This window comes from Perna viridis, chromosome 1 (assembly GCF_037379345.1).
Source record: "Perna viridis isolate PV_CMFRI_1.1 ecotype Kerala chromosome 1, ASM3737934v1, whole genome shotgun sequence".
NCBI classification, from domain to species: domain Eukaryota; kingdom Metazoa; phylum Mollusca; class Bivalvia; order Mytilida; family Mytilidae; genus Perna; species Perna viridis.
In genome coordinates this window covers 13,806,397-13,829,022 of record NC_142445.1, presented here as the reverse complement: position 1 = coordinate 13,829,022, position 22,626 = coordinate 13,806,397, and the positions used below count along the sequence as shown (strand labels likewise).

General features: G+C 33.1%; 1 protein-coding gene across 1 annotated transcript; it reads left to right on the top strand.

Annotated features, from left to right (window-relative positions):
- The first annotated feature begins 222 nt into the window (after positions 1–222).
- LOC148627353 (uncharacterized) lies at positions 223–15,430 on the top strand. The gene is made up of 8 exons (XM_088564661.1): positions 223–517; positions 1,152–1,326; positions 4,016–4,192; positions 5,622–5,753; positions 10,095–10,226; positions 10,767–10,895; positions 13,197–13,325; positions 15,197–15,430. Exons 1-8 carry the CDS (start codon positions 455–457, stop codon positions 15,343–15,345), a joined length of 1,086 nt encoding a protein of 361 aa, XP_088420787.1. The 5' UTR covers positions 223–454; the 3' UTR covers positions 15,346–15,430.
- Positions 15,431–22,626: the final 7,196 nt, after the last annotated feature.

The window sequence follows — 22,626 nt, the reverse complement described above, 5'->3', positions numbered from 1 at the left end:
TCAGGTGTTTCATTGTGAGTCATTGCAATGGTGATGTAGCAAGCAATTTAGGTGTGAATGAATTAATAGGTGCATACTGATTTTCTTCCATCAGTTTTTTTCATTGCATGACAAGACCAATCATAGAAAATTAATAATGCTTACTTACTCCTTTGAGAATATGCAGATTACATATGTTGCAAAAATGTAGCAAAATCAATAAATATGACAGTGATAGTTGCCAAATCCTGTGTAAACTCCTTTTTGTGTGTTTCATTTCATTTTGTTTATGGACACATCTTTTTCATTGGTTGATTGCCGAAAGTTAGATATATAACTAAACGAGTGGTTAAGATTAAGGTTGTCTTAAACCTTAAAAGTTGATATCAGGAGATTCGCTGCAGATAGATCTTGACGCAAATAAATAAATAAATAAAGTAAAATAAAGCATCAAAGGGAAAATACATAACGGAATATGATCACAGTAATAAAATTCGGGACAACATTACTTGTGCTGCTAACAAACTTTAATGTTTTGGTAAGTAGGTTAATATATTTTTAATGAAAATGATGCGAAAGTTTTACCATTTAATAAAAAAAAAACAATGAATGGCTGTACACTTATAGTGGATGACCTGGAATGAACTACCAATCAAGTCAATGATATACCCGAATACATCATTGTTGCATGATTAGCTGTTCTCAAGTGTTTCAATATGATTTTATCGAAACTTACCGAAACACACTTTTGTATCGCGCTATAATTCTAACAAATAGGCTTCAGGAACAGGGTTATATTGCTACAAGATTGAAGTCATCACTGCAAGAGTTCTATGGTCGTCATCATGAACTTGTGGATCGCTACGGTGTATCCATCTGCGCCATGAAAACTGATTTGTTCAACGTGTCATAGTTTTACTTTCCTCTTTCGTCTACCCCGGATTAGACTTTTTATGAGCAACTCGGCGGGTGTTTCTAGAAAAGCAGAAGACGCTTACGCTACCGATGCACCTGGTCCATGCTCCCAGTTTTAGTGTAGTCCGAGTTGTTACTTTGTATGTATGATTTTAGTTACTTTATGTTCTTTGTTGTGCATGTCTGTTTTCCATGTCTGGTCTTTGTCTCTGGATTACATTCTTTTGAGGCTAATCTTGAGTCTATTTTTGTTTCAGTGTACAGAGGTTTGTTTTCTGCCCAGACAAGAAGGGAATTGCAAAGGAAATTTTATAAGATACTATTACTCAACCGTTATTGGGAGATGCCTTGGCTTTAGGTACACTGGTTGTGGTGGAAACGACAATAATTTCATAACAAAAGAGAAATGTGATAAAGCTTGCTTAAGTCAAGGTAAGATTTGTGATTTGATTTTCTAAGCCAATTTGAAACCTTTCTTTACAAATATATATACATCACAATTTCGATAACTCATAACTAAATAATAACGCGGTCTCCTTTAAAAACCGAGAAACGAAACAATTTATTTCTGTTTTTCTATTTTAATGAACTCCATTCTGTGGTAGATTTTGGCATGACGACCATCATTCAATTGATCTATTATAATATTCTTACAGTCGTTTGCCTGTTCTTGTGTATTTTATTCCTGGCGAATCCATTTGAATTTTATGGTATTTGCATAGACTAAAATGTGGTGAATCATGCTGATGTTTGGTAGATTTAACCTTTGCAGGAACGCTTGTAGATAAAATTTCATTTTACCATTTATTGGTATACCAAATTTGTTATTTATTAAAAAAAATACTCAGCTCCGCTTAAATTACAACCTACCAAGCGTCTTGGTTCGAGACTTCTTTACTCGAGGAAAATATGCATAATAAAGGAAATCTCTTCCATGTATTTGTGATAATACATCTAAAAATCCAGCACTATTGTTTTTGTAAGCATGGAGGATTATTTCCAAGTATCATCAGCAAATGGAGATAGTGAACCAAAAATGTAGAGTAAATAAATCGAAAAGTTAATTAACGTGAAGGATTCATTTGAACCTCAAAAATAAACTTGAATGGGTTTGATATTTTAAGGAAATATAAAGTCTTAAAGTATAAATTTACTTAAAATATACACTTCATTGCACATGAATGATTGGCAATAGATTAACCAACAATGCTGACAATCTAATAAAATGAACATTTCCTTCTAATATTTAATGCCATGATTGCTATAAGACATTTAAAATGGGACCTGTAAAGGCTATGACGCAAGCTTACGTACCTATAATCTAGGCAGTTTCTACATGTGGTATTTTGTTTGGATAGTTGCCTTATCGCCGCTCATGTCAGGCGGGTTCATCGGGGCGAGCCTGGTATAAACCGCAGCGATTAGGTCATCGTCAAAAATTATAACATAATATATTTCTTGTTTTCGGTAATTGGTATAAAAAGTAAGGTATATGTAAATAGCAATCGAAAGAACTAATAATCGAACCAAAAGAATATAATCCATTAGCAAGACTAACAAAAGGAAAATAGTCACCCACAACAAAGAACATGAAGTAACCAAATTAATACGTACAAAGAAACAAAAGTAAATGCGCAACCCGAAGAGCACCACTTAAAACTGGGATAATGGACCAAGTGTACAGAAAGGATAAGCGCCTATTTGTTTTCTAGAAACAAAACACCTGATCATAAAATGTAATGTCCGAGGTAGAAGGAAGAGGAAAGGAAAACTACGACACGGTAAACAAATAGGTCATACGGTGGATATGAATATACCGTAACGATCAACAAGTTCATGACGACCAAAACACTTTTGTTGTTATGACTTCAATCTTGTGGCAACGTATCCTTATTCTAGAAGCCTAACTGTAAGAAATCTAGCACGATACAAAGAAGTCCTCATAGTTTCGGCCAGTTCTGCCATAGCATATGGGTTGTGATATGAAAGTTCCATACGCAGGTGCTGTGGGAAAATTGCCACAGATGAAAGTAAGTTGACAATACGGAATGAGAAGTCATTGCGTTTAGTCATTAGATTTCAATTCCATCGATTTCTAAGAGTAAGTCAAATATGAGTGTCTGCTGTGTTCTTAACGTCAAGTTCTTTAGGGAAGATGCGGTTTAAACAATCCCAGAAACAAGAATTGTTTAAAACAACACGTCATCTATAAAGCAGAAACTGGTTTCAAAGGATCTCGCGAAACGATGTTCCTTCTTCAAGATAAGATCCGCCGTAAAGCCAGCCTCATGTGAGTAAAAGAATATGTCAGCAAGCAGTAAAGGACAAATAATTCACATAGTTTCCATTACAATGCCGACTGTCTCTTGAAAAACACGTCCACCACATTGAACAGTATGAAAAATTTCTTAAACATCTTCTATTTAGCGGATGACTGAGAATCGCTTTTTACAAAGTATGAAGAATCTGCTCCATGTACTTCGTATGCGTTTGGTCGGGATTTCAACTAAGTATAGAAAATAGTTGATGTTATAATATTCTGATAATAATTTAGTATTGAGGGTTACAAAAAGATATTTCGTGTTTTTTTAGTATCCACATTCAATTGATACATGTTCAAGAGTAACATGTGTCATGATAGGACTGATAACCCTCTTTAACATCTGCACACATGGAATTTATTGATTTAGGCTAAAATATTATTCCTTAATGGTATAATATTAAGAAATAAAAATAACAACGAGAAATCTTTTTTGAGGACAGTAGATTTGAGCTGAAAATTAAAAAAATTGCCACGGGCCTCAACGATGAACTTGATAACTCCGGATGCAACATCTTCGTTTCGTCCATGTATACCGTTTTTGCTATCACATTTTTTCTATTATTTTACTTTATCACTCTAAAGAAATTGGAATTTATCCGAACGTCTGGCTATCCGCCATTCCATACGAGGTGAGGGCAGATATATTTTCAATATGTACCTAATAAAAATATAGAATAAAAAACACATGTTCTCAAATTTAAATATAATCGATTCTGGTTATATGTATAATATAATATAATATGTTAAGTATAAAGGAATATTTGTTTGAAGATATTTTATATTTGTTGCTTTTTAAAGTTTGTTCACTGCCTATGCCGACGTATGGTGGAAGCTGTCGACGTCGAAGTGTACCACATTCTTTGTGGTATTACAATATAAATAAAATGGAATGTTTGCAGTTTTCTTTTGTTGGATGCAGAACGGGCAACATGTTTTCAAGTAAACTTAGATGTATGAAACGATGTAGAGGCGTTCGTAAGTAATTATAGCTTATGGTATTGTAATGTTAAACTGAGGAAATTTAATCTGCATTTACAATGAATCAATGCAAAAGTTTTATGTTATGGTGTGTAACCGTTATTACTACAAATTGGCCGTAGGGATGAAAGCAGTATTAGTTTTGCAAACATCCCAAAAAAGTCAGGCTTACACAAATTCTGAGCAAAATGAAATCTATCAATAGTGATTTTTTTTGTAAAATTATGTTGACCCATGTTTGAGTTATTTTATTTTTGACATTTTGTGTGCTATTTATTTGTTACCATTTATTTAAATCTTTATTTTTGAAACTCTAAAAAATCCAACCGATTTTTTGGTGGGTATGGAGAAGTGAACTTGGGTGGGAATTAACTAAAGTACACATAATAAGCTGATTCAGTCTTTTCAAACATAATCTTGTTTGCATAACGTCGGTTTTTCTTTTTTTGTTTTTGGTTCGCACCATGACTGAAATTTATGAACAAATCAGATATTGATGTCTTAATTAGTAGCTTAAAAAGTAGCTCATCAAAACTTTTAAATGTCTGCATCAGTTAATGAATATAATTGATTGAAAAATGTTTTAAGATGTGTGTTTTAGGGTGTTGACCTTTGACCCCAGTCGAGTTTTCCTTAAAAAGAGACGACCACTTTCAAACTTTTGCAATATGGATTTAATAAAGTACATGCTCTGACTTTTCCATTGAGATATGGAAACCTCATGTGAAATAGGGGTAACGTCTGATTTGTATTTTAGCCGCTCGCCTACAACTTTAAAGTATTTGTTAATTACTAAAATGTATTCTAAAAAGAGTTCATAGACTGTTCACGATCTTTCTTCTCCTCCCGTTTATGATAATAAATTATCATATTAAATGAATATTTTAATTATTTAAAGCGCATTTAGTACACGTGTTCTATAACTACTGAGTGATTAATAATAAATACGTGTATGTGAAATATTGACAAAGTGATGATTTCGCTTGTAAGTCACAAAAATGTTCATACTATTACTGTGTTTATGCTGTTGGGGTAAAACCTGCCTTGCGAAATTTAAACTATTTCAAAAGTTCGCTATGACCGCCATTTTGACTGACACTTTTCAAAATAAATAAATCACACTTTAATCCGATATTAGGGAAAAGAAATGATCAACAGTTCAAGATCTTTAATTTCCTCCGATCATGTTAAACCTGCAGTAATTTACATCATTATCAATCTGTTTATGATTATTTCTTTTCCCTTGGCTGTGTGAGGGGTTGAGTTGGGTGAACGTTTTTATTTTTTATTCAAACATATTTCTTTTTATGAAAATTATTCTATTGCTTTGCTGACGTGATACATGTGTGAAACTACCAGTTCAACATTTAAAAGAAATAATAAAAAACAAATTAATATGCTATCGTTTCTTATTTTCCCCTTTCAGACAGTCCATCGTGTCAACATAACCCAGTCTGTAAACATCCTCATATAGGATTTTGTTCAAAACCTGTGTATAAAACCACGAACGGCATTAAATGTCCCGTTGGTTGTAGAAATTATCGATGCTCACGCAATGGTAGGTGTGGTTTGTGAATAACTTGTAATAACGAAAACGTTTCTCGGAAAGCAAATCCCTAATTTTCAGGAAAAAAAAACGGTATTCAAGACATATTTTTTACTTCTTGTAAAATATTGAAAAATAATTAACTTACACCTAAATTCATTCTTCTCTTTTCATTTGCTTTGCTTTTTATTCGCTAGTAGTAAGAAGCAACATTCTAAATTCAACACAATTTTATTTACATCATTCAGCATTCAAGTTAATCAGTAATTTTACCAATGGTAAAAACACTCAAAATAACGAAGGAGTAAAACATGATTATAATTGTTTTCAATGAATTCTCGCCTCAGTAATAATTTGTAATAATATATTATTTTATGTTCTGCTTCGAAGGAGAAAACATGCAAGTCAAAACCTGTGTTAATGTAATAGGGTTCATACATTATGTCAGAATATTAAAAAAAATACACGCATGCAAATCTCGTGTAAGTCTGAACGTCTCATACAAATAAGACAAAGCTCTATTGCCAAAAGACTTAATTTAATCTTGGAAGAGTCGGGCAAATTAGATAAAAATCAGAAAGGTGCATGTCAAAACCCAACTGATCTCATAATATAATTTCACTCAAAGGTGCTTTCTCTACTTGGAAAGACCATTATACGATGCCTGCATTACTGGATTTGTTCAATAGAATGTTTGAGAAATGAGGTTCTTGACAGAGTTATTTGGTTTGAAATGTGCATTTTCAGTGTAATTCAATAAAATGAAAACTCAGTTTACCCAAAACATATCATGAACTTCATAATCGTCATTGTATTGCCATCTTCTCTCTATACACTCAGCCGTTAACAATGGAGAAGTTTCTTTCTTTCGTATTCGTTACATTAAGGGGCCTTTTTATTCTTTTTTATACAGTATATTATTGTAGTAATTTTGTGTTATGAGTGGTGATTTATATGTTTTTGTTGTCTGGTCTTTCTCCCCTATTTATGAATCTCATCATGATTTTATTTTTAAAAGAGTAAGTAAGTGCAATGTCAATCCAACGAAAAATAATAATAATAAAAATAAAAAGATAAAATCACCTCACAAGTAGTATTGTCATTTGTTTCCTGAAGGGAACCATGATTATAGCGGTAATCAAAAGAATGTAATCCAGGGACAAAGACCAGACATGGAAAACAGACATACACAACAAAGAACATAAAGTAACTTAACTCATACATACAAAGTAACAAAAGCAAATGAGCAACTCGGACTCCACTAAAAACTGGGAGCATGGACCAAGTGCACCGGTATGGTAAGCCTCCTCTGCTTTTCTAGAAACGCCCGCTCATCAAAAGTCAAGTCCGGGGTAGACAAACGAGGAAAGGAAAACTTTGATCCGTTGAATAAATCAGTTTTCATAGTGCAGATGGATACACCATAACAATCCACGAGTTCATGATGACGACCATAAAACTTCTATAGTGATGACTTCAATCGTGTAGCAACAAAACCCTGTTTCAGAAGCCTATTTGTTAGAGTTCTAGCGCGATACAAAACGTGTGCGTAGTTTCGGCAAGCTCTGGCATAACGTATGAGTTGTGATATGAACACTCTTTACGCAGGAGCCGAAGGGATGTTGCCACAGATGAAAGGAAAATTGACAATAGTGAATGAAAAGTCATCACGTTTGTCGTAAAGTTAGGTCAATAGTTTTCCTTTACTATCGATTTCTAAGTTTAGGTCAAGATATGAGGCTGACTTCACAGTGTCTATAGTATCTTTTCTCTCAAGTTTTCTTCGGTAGATGCGATGTATCAAATCTCCGAAATTAGGATTGTTTAAAGATAATACGTCATCTATATAGCGGAAACTGAGATTGTAGGATCTAGCTAAACGATATTCTTGCTTTCAGATCTGATCAGCTATAAAGTCAGCCTCATAAGAGTGAAGGAATAGGTCAGCAAGTAAAGGAGCACAATTTGTTCCCAATGGAATGCCAACCGTTTGTTGAAAAAAACACGTCCACCACACTGGACAAATATGTTGTCGATTAAAAATTCCAGCATTTTGTAAACATCTTCCTCAGTATATTTGTATATTTGTATTTGGAAGAAGATTTGGAATTATTTCTTACAGAGTATGAGGAATCTCTACCAAGAACTATATATTTGTATCTAGGTGTACCATCGTTATTGGAAAAACAATGATGTATAATGTTTTTAAGTCGGGATTTTAACTGAGTATGGGGAATAGACGTATACAGTGTTGAAAAATCGTAGGTTTTAATGCTATTATATTCAGATAATAGTCTTGAACTGATTGTCTCCAAAAGGTCTTTCGAATTTTTCAAGATCCACATTGAATTAATACCACTACGGGAGTAACAGTTGTTGTGGTTGATATGGAGTATAGAAATTCAAAGTTTTGATAGAGATTTGGTGTAACATTTTGCAGATCCAGCTATGAAATGTTGTTTATATGGATTCTTGTGGAGTTAAGGAACCCAGTACATAGACTGTAAATCACAATCACCGTCCTTGGTAGAGAATGTGTCTATCATTACTTTATACACGACTTTTTTTCTCTCTTGTATAAACAAGAGCAAATAAAAACTCTTTTTGGATTGCAATTTGTGTTCTTTTAATGTATCTATGTTTTCTTTTGTTTAACGAAACATCGATGTGATGTTAAAATCATCTATTGTGTTCTACAGAAATATCATTTGTACAATGAAATAATAAAACTCAGATAAGACCTGAAAATTGCAATAAGGAAACATCATGATCTATCTAGTTACCTCAACCGAACACCTGCATAAACCAAAATTTAAAAGTACAAAAAGGTTCGGGTTACAAACACTATGATGGCTATTTCTGGAGGTTATCGGGTATAAATATTAAGTTAATACAATAAAATTGCTGTGTTTTTCCCTTATACACATTTTGCCTGATTCTTAGACAGATAAGTACTTAAAAAAAACAAAAAGTTCGGTTTAGATAGTTCCTCGTTTGGTCTTTCTACCAATGACTGTGATCTATCTTCTATGTACTGGATTCCTAAACTCCACAAAAATCCATATAAATAAAGCTACATAGCTGGATCAGCAAATTGTACCACTAAATCTCTCTCGAAACTTTTAACAACTGGCAAAGAGGGTCTCATTACGACACTTGTTACTCCCGTAGTGGTATCAATTCAATTGGATCCTGTAAAATTCGAAAGATCTTCCGGAATCACTCAATTCAAGAATATTATCAGAATACAATAGCATTAAAACCTACGATTTTTTTTCAATACTTTATACCCCTATTCCCACACTTATTTAAAATCCCGTTACTAGTCCAAAACAAACGATACACCTAGATACAAATATGTAATTCTTGGTGGGGATTCCTCATTCGTTGTAAAAATCGATTCCAAATCAACATCCAACCATACGATGATGATGTTTACAAAATGCTGATTTAATATATTTGTCCAGTGAAGTGGATAGGTTTTCCAGTAAACGCTCGTTGTTCATATGGAAAAAAATTGTGCTCCTCTACTTCCTGATCTATTCCTTCACTCTTATGAGGCTGACTTTGTAGCTGATCTTGTATAAAAGAAGGAAGTTTAGCTAGATCATTTAGTCTCAGTTTCCGCTAGCTATATAGATGAAGTATTTCCGCAAAACAGTCCTAGTTTCGGGCATTTGATACATCGTATCTACCCCAAAAGAACGTGTGGAAAAGGATACTACAGACACAGTGAGGTCAGCCTCTTATTTTGACCTACATTGAACGATCAATGGTAAAGAAAAGCTATTGACAAAACTTTACGACAAACGCGATGACTTTTCATTCTGTATTGTCAACTTTCCTTTCTTTTGTGACAGCATCCCTTTAGCACCTGCGTATGAAGTTTTCATATCACAAAACATTCGTTATCTCTCCAGACTACTAACATTAAGGCTTCTAGAATAGGGATATGCTACTACAAGACTGAAGTTATCACTACATCATAAACTCGTTAATCGTTACGGTATATCCAATTGCACCATAAAAATGATTTTTACAAAGTGTCATAGTTCTCTTTTCAACTTTCGTCTGCTTTGGGCTTTACTTTTTTATGAGCAACTCGGTTGAGATTTCTAGAAATGCAGAGGACACCCACCCTACCGGTGCACCTGGTTTATGCTTCCAGTTTTTAGTGGATTCTGAGTTTTGTTACTTTGTACGTATTATTTTGGTTATTTTGTGTCCTTGTTTTGGGTGTATGTTTTCCACGTCTGTTCTTTGTCCCAGAATAACATTCTTTTGATTTTCGTTCGAATCTGGGTTTCCTTAATTACGCTTTCACTAGATAATTGGATTTCTTTTATATTTCAGAGAAACCTTGTCTCACAAACGTAGTCTGTAAACATCAATTTCACAGAATTTGTTCGAAACCTGTGTATAAGACCACAAAAGGCGGCGCCACATGTCCTATTGGTTGTAGAAATTATCCATGTCCGATAAATGGCAAGTACAAACTGTGAATTACTAACAAAATGTATGTTTTCTCCTTAAAGAATGCAAAACCGTAATGATATTTATTTTTCTACTTAACGAAACAAAGAAAAAACACACGATTTCATCTTGATGCAGTTAGAAATATTCGTTTAAAACTGTTATTCATTTCTTCTCCATCATTTTTCTTTGTCTAAACTTTGCCAGTTTCTTGTATGTGAAGCATCATTTTACGTTATGCATCATCTATCATGTATTCTGTTCTACAGAAATATCAAAATGTATGGTTTAACAGGAAAGTACTAAAGGAACGTAGTGATAGCATTATCTTATTAATATTAGTTAGACTTGTCGTACTATTGTAAACAGGATTTTTTTTTAACTTGAAAGCGGACATTTCCACGAAATATATTTACCCCTACATATCTTTTATCTTATGATGTAATAGTTACAAAGTGACTACACGCTACATGAAAATAAAATACATATACATTTATACATGAAATGAATTGTTAATTTGGTTAGTTACTTTTACTGGAATTTTTACTTCAGAGAAGCCTTGTGTGCCTGACCTAGTATGTAAACACCGTTCTTCAACAATTTGTTCAAAACATGTGTATAAAACCACAAACGGCGTCAAATGTCCTGTAGGTTGTAAAATATATCCATGCCCACGCAATGGTAAGTGCAAACTGTGAATTACATGTTTTTTGTCTGTTTGAAGTATAAACATTTCTATTTATCTGACAACATATTGAATATTTTTAAATAACAGTGTGTATAAAACAAACGGTTGACAACCTCTCAACAAATAGTTGGTTTATTTTGTAAATCCATTCGAGTCTTTTAGATTATTTTCTTATACAACTCAATAATTACAAACACCAAGAATAAAAGTTAAGATGAAATGATCTACTGTATCAGGTTTACTTGTGCCAATCTTCCATAATGAAATCTGAAAATAAATTACATGTATCATGTCCTATTGTACTTGGTGTAAATATAATTTGTTTGGTCAATTTGATTAACTTTAGGGGAATTTTTTTAAAACTTGAAGTATTTTTTTTTTATTTTATAACGATAACGTAAAAGGTGTGGTGGGCAAGAGTAATCAAGGGAACCAAGGTTATAGCGGTAATCAAAAGAATGCAATCCAGGGACAAAGACCAGACATGGAAAACAGACATACACAACAAAGAACATTAAGTAACTAAAATCATACATACAAAGTTACAAAAGCAAATGAGCAACTCGGACTCCACTAAAAACTGGGAGCATGGACCAGGTGCAGCGGTAGGGTTAGGTCCTCTGCTTTTCTAGAAACACCCGCCGAGTTGCTCATAAAATGTCAAGTCCGGTGTAGACGAAAGAGGAAAAAAAGGAAAACAATGACACATTGAACATATCAGTTTTCATGACGCAAATGGATACACCGTAACGATCCATGAGTTCATGATGACGACCACGACCATTTTGTAGTGATGACTTCAATCTTGTAGCAACAAAACCCTACTACAGAAGCCTATTTGTTAGAATTCTAGCGCGATACAAGAAGTCTGTGTAGTCTCGGCAAGCTCTGGCATAACGCATGAGTTGTGATATGAACACTCCAAACGAAGGTGCTGAAGGGATATTGCCACAGATGAAAGGAAAGTTGACAATACGGAATAAAAAGTCATCACTTTTGTCGTAAAGTTTGGTCAATAGTTTTCCTTTACCATCGATTTCTAAGTGTAGGTCAAGACATGAGACTAACTTCACAGTGTCTGTAGTATCCTTTGCGATGTATCAAATCCACAAAATTAGGATTATTTAAAGATAATACGTCATCTATATAACGGAAACTGAGCTTAAAGAATCTAGCTAAACGATATTCCTTCTTTTTTAGGTTCAGATGAGCTATTAAGTCAGCCTCATAAGAGAAAAGGAATAGGTCAGCAAGTAGAGGAGAACAATTTGTTCTCATTGGCATTTTGTAAACATCGTCTGTATATTTGGAAGATGATTTTGAATTATTTCTATTTATCTAAGTGAACCATCATTTTGGAAAAACAACGATATATAATGTTTTTGAATCGGGATTTTAACTACTATGTGGAATATAAGTATACAGTGTTGAAAAAAAATTTTTTAATGCTATTATATTCTGATAATAGTTTTGTACTGATTGTCTACAAATGATCTTTCGAATTTTTCAGGATCCACAATGAATTAATACCACTAAGGGAGTAACAAGTGTTGTGGTAGGACTGTAAGTTTATATTTTGCATCTATTTTGAACTAAATAAGCTGACCACAGTGCAATCCATCTTGAAACCAACACATATTGACAATTATATTTTAACAGTAAAAGTCATCAAGTTGAAACATGTTTTCCTTAGAGTGCACAAACCAGTGCTAAAACATGAGAAAACCGGCATGTCACACTTCATCTTAAGTTATTTGTCAGAAAAATCATATTGGTCATTATATATCAACCATTATGCACACGTATTTTTATAACTCATAACATAATTTTTTTTCTCACTTACTGTACAGTGACTAAAATTTTATTAATGAAATAGTATAAGAATTTTGTCATTTTTAGCACAAAACAAATAAGGCCGTACAACATTCAGGCTATAAACAAGACAGGCTATAAAAGTTTCAAGTCTATGCTAATTTTATGTTCTGGCCAGGCCAAAATTCAACGCCATGCCAAGCTAAAGAAGCCAGCCTACGTTTTAGATCGGCGACCGTTTAGCAGCTGTAATTCATCATGTATAATATATATTTTTCTTTTCACTCCTCATAAATGTCATAATTGGAAGTCCTGACACTACTGTAAATATATTACTGCTCAAGAATTGATTTAAATACAAGAACTTTTTTAAACCATCATAGATCGACGGAACGTCTTGTGGACGAAGCCATCTTAATTATTAAGCCAACAATAACATCCATGAGTCAGAGTTTTAAGACTTATTTACTTTTATTTTTTAGATGTACCATGTCGATCACACCTGGTCTGTAAATCTCGCTCTTCAAGAACTTGTTCAAGACCCATGTATAAGACCATACACGGCTTAAAATGTCGTGTAGGTTGTAGATATACTAGATGCTTACCCAAAGGTTAGTACAATTTTTTATCACATTAAATTGAGTATTTTTTTTACTTTTACCTCAAAAAGAAACAAATATTGCTTCTTCTACTTAAACATAGGTTTACAAAATTTCTCAAAACATGATTGTTCACGAAATTTCTTTTCTTTGGCAAGAAGTAATTTTTTTCATTTATATTTTGTCTTGAACATAACAAACCAATAAACATATTGAATGCCTCGTTGTATATTAATCAGCGAACACTTATATAGATGATTTAAATTTGCTGTATAGTGTCGAAGCGTTAAGATAACAATACTAATTTAATTTTTATTCAAACTGATATCGCCTCTTTACATTTGTTCTTTAAGCCTGACGACGAAATTGATGTAGAAACTATATGAGTTACAAGCAAAAATTTAAAAAAAAACCCTTGCTATCTTAATAATATGTTATTATCCCACGCAGCAATTCATATTTGACATTAAATGTACTATATAAAATTAACCGGATTTACCTATTTGTTCAGACTTACCAGTGTTTAAATCGTTTAGATAGTATCACAAAGGACTCCCCAAATAATCTGAATTATCCAAACCGGATATTTTTAGAATAGCTGCAGCGCTCATCTTACCCGTACATCTGGTCCATGCTCCCGGTTTTTACAGGAATTAAGGCTATTGCTCATTTACTTCTGTTTCGTTGTGTTATTTCGGTTAATTTACGTTCTTTGTTATGAGTGTCAATTTTCATTCATTAGTCTTTGTCCTTGGAATACATTATTTTGATTTTAGAACGAATCGTGGTTCCCTTGATTCATAGTATTTGTGATTTGACTTAACAAATACTTAACAACCAAATCTCGAATCCAATCTGCACTTTCTTGCACCTTTGATGGCTATCTAATTTATTGTTTCTTTTCTTTTCTTATTCTTATTTCAGAATTTAAACAATTTAAGCTGCGTTTGTCATAGATATATTCGGTTTGCAAATAAAGGATGTCGGATTTTCCTCGTAAGATGTTAAAACGTTTGTTTACGGTAGCAATATAAACTGAAAGTAGTGATAAAAAGAAAAGAAATTAAATTCTGACTCAAAACACAAAAATGGAATGATTAAAAATGCTACTAAAATCAAGATTATAAAAAATCTGACGTCTACTAAAATAACTTAGCCATTTCTTCTGCTGCTTTTAATCAAGAAAAATACTTTCCTTTAAAACATGCATTCATCATTGGAATAAAACAGCACAAAAATACTTTTGTTTTTTCACATGATTTCTAATTTTTGTTGGGACTATTTTACAAAATTGAAAATAAGTAATGTCGTACTACTAAGGCATAAACACATTTAACTGATTGAATACAAAATTACTTTTTTTCAACTCTCACGGGACTTCTAGTTCTTCTAAAAACTACTATATACATTACATCAAAGGTTGATAGGTTCTAATGGACTGATTTACTTAACTTTCGAAAATGTAACATTTATACACATTTCCATCTTTATAAAAAACGACGTTTTTGAAAGATGCCCATTTAAATTTAGAAACCATAATTCCCACATACCATAGGCATTAATGCGGATTCCATAGTAGTAAATGGCTTGCTAGACTACAAATTTAAGTTAACGTTGAATGGTTATCAACATTATTCTAAATATGTCAGCTCACAATCATCAAAATTTGCATGTGTCTTTAAAAAAGAAAACACATACACAAATCATGTTTATTGTCATTTATTTAGTTATGACTTTCTTATATAGTCTTTTTTATATATATATAAAAAAAACGACATGTACTGGAACAGGTCAATAAAATTAACAATCATTATGAATCGCGGTCAAAAGAATTTTTGATAATGCTTCAACATTTTCATTTTAAACATTCTTTCATTTTTCAGATAAACAGGCAAAGCCCGGAGAGTGCTCTGTAAATGAAACAATCTCTTCTAATGACCGTTTTTGTTTATATGATCAAGACTGTCCTGGTGAGATGAAGTGTTGCCAGCAAGGGCCATTGAGAATCTGTCGTACCCCTATTAATGCATAGACGAACGTTTTACATATTTTTATGTAGTACGGCTATAGCCATAGTAAACGGATACAAAATAATACATAAATGCAACTGTACCTGACTTTGTTCATTGTTTATCTAATTTGCAGTTCAAAATTACTTGCCTAACCATTTGTTACAGTAAAAGTGTAAGGACGTTTTGCTTCATTAACTTACATAAATTTAAAGGACTGTCTTTTTTCGGAATTGCTTAGACTTTGTATTTAAATTTGTTACATATTGGCTTAGAATGAGTTGAAATACCTGTACCAAGTCAGAACTATTGCGGTACCAGCTGCCCGGTTGTGTAATATCTATTATTTTGGACTTGACTTGATTACGAATCGGATTAGTACTTGGTAATCCTGCTGTTACCCTTACAATCTAACATATTTCTCCTTATCGTGTTGAGTAAAGGAAATTCAATCAGAAAATCATACCTTATTTTCTTTTTGTTTCATATGTCCTGAAGTATATATCTCGAAATGTTTTGGTTGTGACTTTTAACAAAGAAAAGAAAGGAAATGATAATTAGAACGAGAAACATGAATTGAATTTCTTAGAGTAATAAAGGGAACCAAGATTCTGGCGAAAATCAAAAGAATGTAATCCAGGGACAAAGACCATATAAGGAAAACAGACACACACAACAAAGAACATAAAATAACCAAAATAATATGTACAAAGCAACAAAAGTAATGAGCAACTCGGACTTCACTAAAACCTGGGAGCATGGACAAGGTGCATCTGGTAAGCGTTCTCTGTTTTTCTAGAAACACTCGTCGAGATGAAGTTAAATATAAAGTTACGTCCAGTGCAGACGAAAGAGGAAAAGAAAATTATGACATATTGAACAAAAAAGTCTTCAGGGTGTCGACCCTAAAACTAAAAAAATGAACTTAAACAATGAAAATTATGATTTTATCGGTATTCGTTTTAATCATAGGGGTACGGTAAAGGAATATATTATGATAATAAAAAAAATAAGTTACCGAAATAACAACTCCGATGGCAGCATCCTTAATAAAGATGATAATATTAAAGTTGATACAATATGTAATTGCAGTACTTCAATATATATATATGTAATACCTTGTAATATCGGGAAACCTCAGCTTCACCGACGACCTCAATCCTAGTTCTTTTTTATTCAATTTTGTTGTGAGAATTGATACAAACACTTTTAATATTTAAAGAGACATTTTATTCTTAACAATAATCAATATATATGTATTAGCCTTATTTAACTTACATAAACGAAATTTTGAATTTATTTTTATCAACAGATAAAGCGTCTTATGATTTTTGACAGAAATAATTGTGTATTAAGATTCTATAGAAGAACATCACATATTCACAAACTTTCAATTTAAATTTTTGGAAACTAGTTTGGAGATTTCTTTATTCCTTTAAAAAATTGATTGATAATCTCATGATGAATGAAACACTTATTTGATCAAATAAGCATTTAAAAACTTGGAAGGTCATTTTTCATTAACAGCAAAAAGATATACGTTTAAATTTAACTTGCTTTGTAGTGTTAACGTTTAAATATCGATATTTTATTGGAACTTAGTGCGTACTTATTGTCGAATCTTATCTTTATTACTTTAGATTATTCTTAAGTCTAGAAGTAGCAATGATGCGTCTTACATATGTAACAACATAGGTGTAAAATTATTTTTTCAAGTCACTTATATTGTTAGCGATATCTTGCACTCGTAATTTCAGTACTTTGCATTCGCATATGATTTGCATAATTATGTATTACTACTCCACATTAAGCCGCTGGTCGGTGCCGTGTTTACCGCCATAGCTTTATAGTTCAAGCTTCGTACGAGATAAAAATGTGCATCTTTTGTATGTGTGTTTCTTTGCTTGTATGAGAAACGTGAAGTTTACATTAAACGATCAAATGATTGGTGAGCATTAAATATTTCCAAGTTCCTATTCAGACAAAGGGATCCCTTACAATTGACTATATAGGTCAAAAACATTTTCAGGGCCCCGATATGTATATATATATAAATATATATATATATACAAAAATGAAAGCCTTTGCAAGTGGTTTAATCTGGTTCTAAATCTGGTTCCTTGGTCAATATCAAAGCGAGCGAAACGAAAACATTACCCGCACTTCCTGGTAACTAGTTTTCTTTTTTTGAAAAAAAAAATTCGGCTTATCTTGGTAACGAAAGGGTGATCATATCAAGAAAACTAAGATTCTGGCGGAAGTCACCCGATTCTAGAACTTATCGCATTCGTGCCATTTTGGATGTTGAAAGCAAGCCAAAATCAATGTCATAGAATATTTGTCTATTAGCGACTTTGAAGACTTCTGTTCTTGATCTTATATAATTGGATGATGTTTTGTCATCCTATAACGATGCTGCAAATTACACAAAAGAAATGTACCAGTCGAACCTTCTTTTAAGAAAGCTAATTCTGACAGTCCGCATTGTTTCTGCCTGGAACTTTATATTTATACCCTTACATGAAACTAAGCACTTTTATTCGTGGTTACCATTTTTTTGTGGTTTAGGGGAAAATTACCAGATCTTATATTGAATCTGTGGATTTGACCATTCTGTGAAACAATTGATTTGTTAATTTTCTTTACGTTGGGAACGAAATATCGTGGTTAACTGATCCTACGAAAAGCACAAAAATACGTATCCCATTAACAATGATAATTTCACCGTAAATACTTAAATTTATGACAAGTGTCATGAGTTCAGCATTACAATTGTTAATTGTCCATTTTTCTCCTTTTCTCCTGAAGAGAGGATACACCATAAAACACGTGATCAACCACATGTTTATGATTGATGTGTGTGTGTTTATCTTTAAATTATGTTGATTTAGATTGTAGCTCTTTTTATCTTGTATATCTCTTAGAATGTTATTTTGACTGCATTGGAGAAATTATGGGTTGGTTATACAAACGAATAGGTGGTCAATGATCATTTGTAAACAAAACGAGTTTCCGTCTTTTAGCTATAGTCAGAATTGCAGGAAAAAAATATACCATCAAACAATCGTTAACCAAGCAACGAAAAAAAAAAACAATTCTAGACCAGTCAGGAACTGAATTATCGTATGCTATAATAACAAAAAAAGAACATTTAGAAAACTTGTCTTGTACCTTGTTCTGTCACTCTTCTTTGAAAATCTTGGTAATATCCTACATCACAAACCCGTTTATAAAAATTTCTCCATATTCTAAGAATAAATTATCACCCCTAATTTCTTTAACCTTTTCTACTATTGCATCATTTTCAATCATAAGCAGAATCCCAACACTATAGGTTACTCGCGTGTCAGTTTTCCATTTTGATATAGTCCTGTCAGCCACGTTACGGAGGATATGAATATTATCGAAATGTTCTTTGTTAGCTAAAAATACCAATACTTTGAACAGTGTTTAATAAAATCACTCCTCTTTAGAAGCATTATAACCAATAAATAAGAAAATCAAAATATCAAATGAATGCAAAAACCTCTCAAAATTAAAAAAAAAAAACAGGGACCCAGCAAAGATCGCGAGAGCAAAGACTGCAACGCAATACAAGAAAGTGTAATCAAGGGAACCAAGGTTATAGCGGCAATCAAAAGAATGCATTCCAGGGACAAAGACCTCCCCCCCCCCCCCGAGGGTGTAAGTCTACAATAAACAAAACAAAAAAGAAACAAAACAATTTTACAAACATAAATATGCAAAGACCATAATATTCAAAACTAACAGAACATCTTCAATATTATGAACCCAATTTTGACAATATCTGTAGTGTAAATGTTTCAAAGTTTCTGTCAATTTGGCTTTCCATACATGCAGGACGTGAAGTAATATTATTAATTCTAAAAATAATTTGTAAAGTTTCAAAATAAATGTCTCGGTCAGATTCAGTACAAAATATCAGCCTAAGTATTCATAAACATAATCACAATATTCACACAACTGTCATGACGATGAAAAATGGTTCAAAGATACATCTATAATGCAAAATTGTTGGAAAGAGTAATCAAGGGAACCAAGGTTATAGCGGCAATCAAAAGAATGCATTCCAGGGACAAAGACCAGACATGGAAAACAGACACGCACAACAAAGAACATAAAGCAACCAAAATCATACATACAAAGTCACAAAAGTAAATGAGCATCTCGGACTCCACTAAAAACCAGGAGCATGAAAAAAAGCTTCAGTGTTTTGGGTTTTTTGCAAATTAATCTCGATTATAGGTCCAGTGTGACTAGATAGCGAGTCAATACTCTCGGAGACTCTTGGTCTACCAGCAGCAACATCGGCGTGGTGAATTTTATAGCCACCCAGTCCAGGACACCAGGCATTATATCATGATGATACTAAAAGCTAATTATTTGAATTCTGGTCACTATATAATTTATGGAATAACGCTAACCATATTGAACAGACCGCTTATTTACTATACAGAACTGAGTGTCGAAAAGCGATTTCTACAAGTACATGCCAAATATCTTGAAAGTCATGTAACGCCTAATTGATTTTCCCTTTTTAGAAATGCTTCAAAAAATTAAACAAAGTTTCACAAAATTACGGCATGTTTAATCAATAAAACCCAATGATAAGAAATATTATTTTTTCCAGATTCAACGAAGAAATGGCAACATCCATTCAGTTTGACAATTTAATGTCGTTCGCACATACATTTAAATCCAAGCGTGTAAGGTGTCAAAAATATATTTGACTTCCTTGGATTTTTTTATCCATTCTTAGTTTTAAACATCTACCAAAATGAACTAGAAATGAAAGCGACAACTAATACATCTTCTGCGAAATACATTAACTTATATATAGATGATACATGACGTTTTAAACAAAGTTGCATGAGGAAAGTAATTATTTTGACTATCCAAGTGTCAACTTCCAATAAAATCTTCAGTTTATGGAGTTTACAATTAACAGAAGATCTGTTAATGTCGACCTTGTAATATGTACATGGACTTTCTGTAGAGTTTCTACATGTTAGTTAGGTATATGTCCAGCCTTGTTGATAATATCAATGCAGACCTTTAACAGTTGCATTACAATTTGATTGTCTGATATAAAGTTTTTATCCTACAGTTGAGACAATATATTTTCAGTTAGTTTGTTTGTTGGGGTTTAACGTCCGAGCAGCAATATTTCAGCTATATTCAGACGGTGAACATAAAATGGATGATTAGATGAACATGAAATGAAAAAAAGGATGGGACACAAGGATAATAGGGTCGACAAATTTTGATTGCCACTGGAAAAAGGGGGGATGGGTAAGGTCGAGCAATTTAGCCTCCTGTGGCGGAGCGCAAAGGTTCCTACTCCTATCGAATACCACAGCAGAGTTCTTTAACGTGCGAGGAACGTAGCATCTTTCCCAACACGGTGCACCACTATGGTTTGCGGTCAGGTTTTCCGTATTATAGCCTGACAACCCCAGCATGTAACACGTCAGGGGTACCCCATTCCACCACCTGGGCCACACATCCCAGTTGCTCTGTGGGCAGAGCGCCTAGCCCCCGGCTAGGTTTCTGAGCACTATTTAGTCGCCTTTACGACAAGCTTAGCGCTGCTGCAGGCCTATTCTTTGAACACCCGGACCTGCACGGGGCTATTTTCAGTTAGATTTCACGTCTTATCGGATTGACAACATGCCGGTTGTTTATACTTCATAGATACAGTAGGGAAGCTTCTTTGACATACTGTGTCGCAGGAGCTACATAGTTATGTGCAAACACATTTTCTTCATTACACAGTTTTGATCACAATACCAATATGTACGGGCGTTGAAGTTGGATAGCTATTAATTTTATTTCAGTCATTTTTTTCGTGTTTGTCAATATATGGGCTATCAAGTTCAAGATCATCTGTTCAGCGTTTGAATGTATTAAGTTGATTTTTTATTACCTATATTTGATTTGTAATATATCGATGATTTTTCACTATTGCTATATCATTTACAACATGAAAATTTGATAGACTAGAAAAAAAATGTTTACAAATTTGATACTCCACCCCTTTGTCCAGAGATGTTTAAAATTCAACAGATAAAAACTATTTTACATTTACAAAAGTGAGTGACATATATATTCAAAGGCCGCCCTCAGGGTCTACGCAGCATTTATAAATACCGACAGCACAACATTTCCTTCGTCCGGTACATTGACTATCCTGTGAACATTCGGATATATTACCATTACATTTTTTAGGGCAATAGTTGGACACTTCCCACGCTTCGACTCTGAAATGCAGATTAGTAAGACATTGAGTCATATCTTTTTGTTTAATTTACCTGTTGAGAAATGATATTAAATGCTTTTTCTTTTCAAGCCTTCTTCATATATATATACACCCCATAAAATAACTGTACAGGGGGAAATCACTTAAAGAGTGCATAGAAACTTCCTGGTAAAAACATACCTTAAACATCATGAGGACAATAAACGAGATTTTAATAAATATGAAACGTCTAGGTATGTGCTCAACAATGACAACGAGTAGCATTCAACTCGCCACAGATTTGACAAACGTCTTATCATATCGTCCAGAAGATAAATCAACCTTTACCTTTCCAAAAAATCGAATACGACTGCCTTTAAGTTTTCAAAAGACTTGCTAAGTGGAAAATGAAGGGGCTGAATTGAGAGGTTGTTTTGCAGTTGTATTTTGATTAAGTCTCACCTCAAAGAGTATGAAGTTAGATTTTCGAAACAAGCAAGTGAACACGTGTTTCATACACTGTTGTTTTGTTTTGTCATAAGTTAGTTATAAGTTGTGTTAACCTTTAGTCAAAAGACAAAAGTATGAGGTTGTGTTTTAGATTCGTATCATTGAGATTAGATTCATGTTCAAGTTCTTTTGTTTTTTTGGTTGAGATATAACATTCAACCCAATCGTACGTTCATTATTTGGCCGGTAACTCAACCGCCATTGTAGATCATTGTTAAGAAAAACAAAAAAGTATTTTTTTAAAGATTTCCCTAACATAAACATTGGCAACAACCAGTAATCTTTCCACGCTTTGATTTATTTTTGACTTTTATTTCATTCATGAATGGTAATACGTTTTTTGAAGAATACTGCAAGTGTAATCAAGAGAACCAAGATTATAGCAGAAATAAAAATAAATGTAATCCATAGACATAGATTCAGATATGAAAACAGACAAACACAACAACGAACATGAATTAACTAAAACAATACAATGTAACAAAAGTAAATAAGCAACTCGGACTCCACTAAAAACTTGGAGCATGGACCAGGT

Bases quoted from the DNA above. Each gene is read 5' to 3' on its own strand.
- LOC148627353 (XM_088564661.1), top strand. From the start codon at position 455: ATGATCACAGTAATAAAATTCGGGACAACATTACTTGTGCTGCTAACA. The intron at 1,327-4,015 runs GTAAGATTTGTG...TGCTTTTTAAAG, and splicing joins TAAAGCTTGCTTAAGTCAAG to TTTGTTCACTGCCTATGCCG. The intron at 5,754-10,094 runs GTAGGTGTGGTT...TTTATATTTCAG, and splicing joins TTATCGATGCTCACGCAATG to AGAAACCTTGTCTCACAAAC.